At 47.4% G+C, this 7,259-nt stretch overlaps 1 protein-coding gene across 50 annotated transcripts in view; it reads left to right on the top strand.

Moving 5' to 3' along the window:
- Nucleotides 1–446: 446 nt before the first annotated feature.
- CELF4 (CUGBP Elav-like family member 4) overlaps nt 447–7,259 on the top strand; it is a 278,309-nt gene continuing 271,496 nt past the window's right edge. For 8 of the 50 annotated variants that reach the window (XM_056138328.1, XM_056138317.1, XM_056138326.1 and 5 more), the window contains exon 1: nt 458–1,040. In XM_056138328.1, coding sequence (XP_055994303.1) covers nt 755–1,040 — 286 coding nt within the window. In that variant the 5' untranslated portion in view covers nt 458–754. Of the gene's footprint in view, nt 1,041–7,259 lie in introns of all 50 variants that reach the window. The other 42 variants (XM_056138292.1, XM_056138290.1, XM_056138286.1 and 39 more) reach the window with 13 other exon arrangements.

The raw sequence follows: 7,259 nt of genomic DNA, 5'->3' as shown, positions 1-7,259 counted from the left end.
GCCGCCGGGCCCCGGCAGCTCAGCGCCTCCCGAAGAGCCATGCGCCTGGCGCTATTTATAGCCGGGGGCCGTCCCGGGCCGTACCACCGCGGCTCGCCGGGGCTGGCGGCGGGGGAGGCGCGGCGGGGACGGCGCCGCCCCGCGCCTCGCAGCTCCCGGCCGCCGCCCGCCGCCGCGCGGCAGCTCCCCCCCGGCTCCCGGGCCCGCCGAGCGCCCGCCCGCCGCCCCGCGCCCCCGCTCCTCCTCCGCGCGCGCACGCCCGCCGCCCCCCACCCCTGGGCAGACGGGGAACTTGAACCGGTCCAGCCTGTTTAAACGGAAAGGACAGGGAGCCTGTCTGTTCCTTGTTTAAAAAAAAAAAGAAAGAAAGAAAGAAAAAGAAAGAAAGAAAAGAAAAGAAAGGAAAAAAGAAAGAAAAAGAAAGAAAAGGGAGGGGGAATCAGATCCGAGCGAGCGAGCAAGAGAGAGAGAAAGAGAGAGAGAGGGAGAGGGAGAGAGGAGAGGGTGGGAGAGAGAGAGGGGGGAGAGCAGAGAGAGAGCGCGCGAGCGCGGCGAGCGAGCGAGCGAGAGAAGAGAAAGAGAGAGAGAGCGAGCGAGCGAGCAGAGAGCGAGAGGAGAGCGAGGTGTAGAGAAACCGAGGGGGAGAGAGAGAGAGCCCGAGTGTGCGTATGCGTGTGCGTGTGTGAGCCAGAGCGAGCGAGGGAGAGGGAGAGTGCGAGCGAGAAAGAATAAAAGGAAAGAAGATTTTTTCTCTATGTATATAAAGATGGCCACGTTAGCAAACGGACAGGCTGACAACGCAAGCCTCAGTACCAACGGGCTCGGCGGCAGCCCGGGCAGCGCCGGGCACATGAACGGATTAAGCCACAGCCCGGGGAACCCGTCGACCATTCCCATGAAGGACCACGATGCCATCAAGCTGTTCATTGGGCAGATCCCCCGCAACCTGGATGAGAAGGACCTCAAGCCCCTCTTCGAGGAGTTCGGCAAGATCTACGAGCTCACGGTTCTGAAGGACAGGTTCACAGGCATGCACAAAGGTGAGTGCACCTTTCCGTCCCAACTTTGCCGGGGAGAAGGAGCGGACCCGCGGGGGACGGCGCGAGAGGGATGCTCGGGTCGGGCGCCGAGCAGCAGCGAGGCGCTCGGGCAGCCCCGGACCCGGACTGGGGTGCGCGGGGAGCTGTTCGCGCCGGGGCAAGGCTGGGTCTGGGGCGAGGAACTGGTCGAAGCGGGGCCGTGGGGAGGAGAGCCGCGGGAGCAGAAGATGAAGCAAACGAAAAGAGACCGGAGATCGAGGGGGAAACGGGGCATGGTTTTTGGTTGTTGGGGGTCTTTTTCGGGAGGGGGGAGGTGTTGCCCTTTTTTTTTTTTTTTGAGACAGCGACTTGAGAGAAAGATTGGGGTAGGTGACAGCTGCACCGGCAGAGCCCGGGACGCGGTTCAGACTCGCCAGGGCTTGAGCTGGCCGGGATGCCGGGTGCTGTCCACCGCGGTGGTGCTGAAATCTCTAAAGGAGCCGATCGCCTTCCCTGCTCGGGCCAGAGTATTAGGAGCGCGGCCGTCTAAAAAAAATGAGAGAGGCGACACATTCAAAGAGATTTTTTTTTATTTCGCCCTCAATCGAACAGTAAACTCTCCCTGTCGAGCTCTGTGCTTCGATAATCCGGCTGTGGTCTGAGTGGTGGGGGAGGGGGGAGGTTTGGATGTTTGAAGGAAGGAGGGACAAAACCTAAGGAAAGAATTAACAAGGAATCAGTCATCCCCTGGGTGGAGTGAGGGGGAGGGTCGGTGAAGCCAAGATGATCCCCTTCTTAGGAAATCGGGGGTTGGGGAGGAAAAATCTGTGAGCAGGATATGCATTTGAAGGGTGCACCCTAAATTATCCCAAACTCACCATTCAGAGAGGTTTCTAGTACATTATTTCTCTCCCTTGAAACAATCGTTGCTAGTGAGTGCTTGGGGAAAGGGGGGGTACACAGAATAATCAAATAATTAAAACCAAGCAACTTTTTAGGAAAGTGGTCATAGGAATTGTCTGCAGCCTTTCTGTTTTCTTCTTGTTTTATTATCTCTAAGGCAGAGCCCCAAACGTGTTCAGTTGTAGAATGTGTGTGGGTGGCTGGTGGGTGACGAAATTAGCCCGGTGCTCCGCTCCCTAACAGTAATATATAGGATGTACAGCAGGGATTCATTGGGGCTGGAGCTGTGTGGACAAGTTAAATGCTTTCTGAGAGAGATTGATCGTCAGGCAGGGAAGAAGCACCGGTCGAAGGAAGTTGTAGGGGATGTGTGTGGATGTTCCGTTTTTGATAAACAGTGGTGTGGAGTGCCACTGAGGATGCTATGTTAGCCTGGTGGTTTTAATGATGAAAACACACGTTTGCACATGCACATGTGTGCGCACGCGCATGCACACACGCACACACGCGCATACACACACACCACCACCACCACCACCACCACCACCACCACACAGAAACCAGTCTCATTCTTAGCCACAAATGGGCTATGAACAGAGCTGATCGTCCTGCACATTAGGTGCAGAGCGCAGAGCTGTCTGGCTCTCTAAGCAGCAGTGGTTTTCACTATCACAGCCTCCCCCCTTTCCAGCCCTCCCTCCACCCGAATACTAAGCAGAGCTCAAAACTCTTCATAGTTGGAGTCCCAGAGAGCAGTTTTTATTGGCTTTAGCATCTTCGAGCTTGCCTGCTGAGGAATAAATCTTAAAGTTAATGGCATGTTGAGTTGCACAAAAACACAGCAGAATGGAAAGATACTGGGTTTGTTGGGGGTGGGATGAGGGTGGGGGCCGTGATGGAGAAAGAAACCAACCTTTATCCAATATGGAGAAAATGTCTGTCTGTTCAGAAGAGAGATTGGAAAGGTGGAATGGTGGAGCAGTCTCCCAGATAATATTTGTTTCTTTCCCCCCCTCCTCAAGTCAACCATATCTTTATAGGGTTTTTTCCCCTTTCCAATCAAGCTCCCTAGAAACTAATCAAGGTTTACATCAAACCTTTGTCATTCTAATGTGTTCTCAGATTTTAAAATAGTAATGATGAAAATTAAAAGCATAGGCAGAGAAATTTATTGCTCATCCTAGCAATCAGTTCTTGTGGCAATCTAAGATTTTGAAGTTGAAAAGAAAATATCAGAACCCACAAAGATAGTTGTAAAGAACCGAGCTTCTTAGGCTATTTGGATTGGGGCACTTTATTTGCTTCTTTATTTCCAATGAAGAAAAACTTCAATGATATTCTTTGATTTCTATCAACCTCCCTTTGCTGGTATCATCACTCTTTCTCGGATGTTATTTGGACTCTTCATATTATAGCAAAGAAGTCAGATTCTCATCATTAACCTCAGAAAGGTAGAGGAGATTATGATACACACACACATATACACACACCACACACCACACACACACACACACACACACACACACACCTGGCTAGGATGCCTAGGACAAACTAAACTTCATTTCCTAAATAATCCTTCACCCTAAACTGGCTTAGTCAGTGGCAGGAAGGCCTGTTGGTTCGGGCATGCTGGGTACCTCCTTGTCGCAGCTTACCCTTTAGAGATTGAGCATGTATTTTTCCCTATGAAACTTCCAGCTCCTCATTCCCTCTGATTTTTATAAGCGAGGTTGAGTCACAATGTCTCTTATAGTGCCTGGGTGCTCCAGGCTAGCTGAATAAATAAGACAGTTTCCAAGGGCTGGTTTATTCAGAGCTCGAAGAGTTTGAACTCCTCCTTTAGTGATATAGGCTGATTTATTAGCTAATCCTGATAAAATAAGCCTCTGGCCATCTTAAAAAAAAATTACTCGCTTGCCGTTGGTGATTAATTACCGTTAAGTCAAAAAGCATGATGAGGCTTAAAGAATGAGAGCTACATTTGGCTTCTAGATTTTCCTCAACTCTGAATTAACAACATGAGGCTAGGGATAGAAACATGCCTTTGTTAAGCCTGGTTTCAGGGCAGATTTGTGACTGCTTTTCTCCCCTTCTTGAATTTCTAACTTCTAATGAATCATACTGGGGATAAAATTGAAAGACATGTCAGGATACTGACCTCCAGTTTAAATAGCATATGAATGGAATTGAGGTGTACTTTGTGTGTGTGTGTGTGTGTGTGTGTGTTTTAAGAAAGGAAGTAAAAATTAAATTAAACGCATGAGTTTTCAGGTGGGTATCCATTCTTTGGCCACTTGGCATTTCAGATAACTAAAGAAGGAAGGAGTTCTAAGGGTTAATGGAATACCTGCCATGCGTAGAGTGAACCTTAAAAGGCAATTACTCCAGTCAAATTGGGAGTCTGTGGAGGAGGGAGTGGGTGGATGTTGTGGAGCAAACCCAGCCATATCAGAGAAAGGCTATTGGGTCAGGGAGGCAACAAACAGCAGTTGTGGGCTGGGGTAATTACTGTAAAGCTAAGTTCACCCCTTGGAGATCGAAGCAACTGGGGGGTGGATCTAGGTGCAAAGCAAAGAGAGCAAGCAAGCCAAAAAAATTAAATTTGATCAAATAACACCCAAAGCAGAAAGCCCAGTTTAATGCAAACTCTTGAGGCTAACTCAGAGTGAGTCTTTTTTCCTCTCCCATTAGAGGCACTTCGGAAAAGATTGTTTGCTGGGCTCCAAAGAGAAAGACACTGTAGCATTGATTAAAGAGGAGAGAGAAGGGAAAACTCCCAGGAAGGAAATAGAAGTGACTCGAGGACCAATTTTGCCTCTTCCTATAGAATTTTTCTCCCTTGGAGAAAGGAACAGGTCACCCACTAGTCTAATCCTTCCCTCCTCTCACTTTTTTATTTCTTTCTCTTTTCTTCCTATTTTCTGGCAAACATACAGAGGCAGTGGCTGAAAATACATCCACACAGTCACATACCCATGCCTCCTAGCACACACAGATCCTCAGATGAACAAGCCAGAAATCCATTCATAACTTTGGTCTTGTCTTAGCAGAATAGGAGGCAGCAAAGACTGAGTTACTGGGACACATAAAGACTAGTGCTCTCTGGATAGCCATATTATAATGCATTATCTTTGAAGTCATTTAAGTCCAATTTAAGTGGTATTTAGTATAATATTTATGAATTAATGTAATCTAAACATAGGGCTGTCCCCAAAGGTTTAAACAGCCTTTACTACTGATGTGTGCTTGTTCCCGGAGCCTGCGATGCATTTTAATCTAAACAGCCAAGTCCACATCACAGTCCCTCTTGTTAACCAGTCGGAACAGATCTGTGCCTGGGTAACCACTTCTGCATTGAGATTTCCCTGGCTACATGGAGGAAAACCTACTCTTCTGGCAGCCCGGGGGGGCTTCCATGTCAGGAGTCAGGAGCCATAGCTGCAGGAACTCTAGTCCTTTATACTTTCAAACTCCATTCAGAGGAAGGGTGGGGACAGTAATAGAACCTTCTGTGGATTGTGCTCCCGAGAGTAACAGCATTGGAAAATATGCTCTCCCTGGATGCACAGACTCTCATATCAGCAGAACCTGTATGGGAAGTACCCGAAGCCCCTCGATTTAGGATGGAGTTGGGAGAAAGGGAAAGACAAGGGTTTATGATTATGTTTTGATGATATGTGACCTTCTTTGTAAGATTGTGTCTTGTATTTCCATTTGCAATTGAACAGTCTCAGAACATCGAATTTCTACCGCTTGATTTTAGCTGAGAGGGCTTGCTGGGTTTTTTTCCTTTAAATAGAAAAATTAAAGCCAGAGAGACTCTATCTCATCTCCATTTTCAAATGAGTCTTCTTCTTCTTATTATTATTATATTATACCTAAGTATTATTGTGGACATCTGCTCGATTAAGATGAACTAAAAAAAAACAATTACTTTGAAAAATAAAAATCCAATTCATACAGTGACTGGACCTACACCTATAGTCTTTATAGAAGGATTTGCTCTGTGAGAAATAAATAAGGGAAATGGAAGAGGTGTAAGAAGACAAGAATTTCAAAACGTAAATTTCACTAAAGGAAATGAGCGCTAGTAATCATTATGAAACTCAACTAAACCAAAGCAACACACCTCACCCCTACAGTGAAAAGCTTCCAAATTCCAGATGTATTCTATTTAAAAGAAAAAGAAAAATGGGCAATTTTTGGTTTATTGAAGAGAAACTAGTGGGATTTCTCTTGCGGCTGGTGTACACTTTCATTTCTCTTTTTAACAGACATCCTCAAAATCAGCACACACAGGCAAATTAATATGCACATGTACACGTCTATGTACCCATGTGCAAGCATGACTAAGCACATCCCGCACATATGGGAACCGGAGCTGGCCTATATTTCCCTGCAGTCAACAAGGGGGATGTTAACCATCTTTCTCCCCCCCACACACACCACCCCCTGCTTTAATGGGAATTCTAGATTGGGTTGAAAGAACCCACTTGGCATACTTTCACTGTCTCCACCTGCTCCAGTTGGCTGGATGTTTGTGGCTTCTCAAATACAAAACAAAATAAACAAAAGAAAAGCTTTTCTTGAGTGAAACCATAGCTTAAAAGCAACCCAAAGGAAAACGTATTACAAAAGCTTATGCCATGGTTATGCCTCGTCCCCCAAATCCACCCTCTCCCCCCGCCTTCCCTGTAGGCTCTTCATGAAGTGCTTTTAAAAGAGCTGGTTTCCAGACACATTCCTGATACCCACGGATCTGGCCACCCTCTGGCCACTTAAGCCTGGCTGGCACTGTTGGTCCTCACACCATCATTCTTACTTTCGTGATTTGTAGACATGGATGGGAGAGGAGGCTTCCCAGTGAAGCCCGAGAAGATGCTGGGCAGCCTCTTCCTTGGCTGAGAGAAGAGTTGCTCTCACTTGCTTTGTATGGATTTGGGGGAACTACTACATAGCTCACACCTTCCATGTCACCAGGAGGGGATCAGTTTCCAAACTGATGAAAGCGAGCTCTCTCTGAAGAGGATTTGGAGGAGGCAGGCTAGAGAGGAGGGGCAGAGGCAACAGAAAATGAAGCCCAATAGTGTAGGCAGCGAAAGAAAGAAAGAAAGAAAGAAAGAAAGAAAGAAAGAAAGAAAGAAAGAAAGAGAGAGAGAGAGAGAGAGAAAAAAGACCACTGCGAGTTATAAGGCAAAAATGCCAGCCGGAAATTGGGAACACTGGTTGACAGTGACTGAAACCGCAACAGCTTCTGAACTTGGAAGGGAAACCCCATGTGACATGTGAAGAGAAGAGCTAGAGGGTGTGAAAATCCGTGTGTGTCTGTGGGTACTG

This window comes from Sorex fumeus, unplaced genomic scaffold, assembly GCF_029834395.1.
Source record: "Sorex fumeus unplaced genomic scaffold, SorFum_2.1 ptg000128l, whole genome shotgun sequence".
Taxonomy (NCBI): Eukaryota; Metazoa; Chordata; class Mammalia; order Eulipotyphla; family Soricidae; genus Sorex; species Sorex fumeus.
The sequence above is the reverse complement of the archived record's forward strand: the minus strand, read 5'-3'. Positions and strand labels throughout refer to the sequence as shown.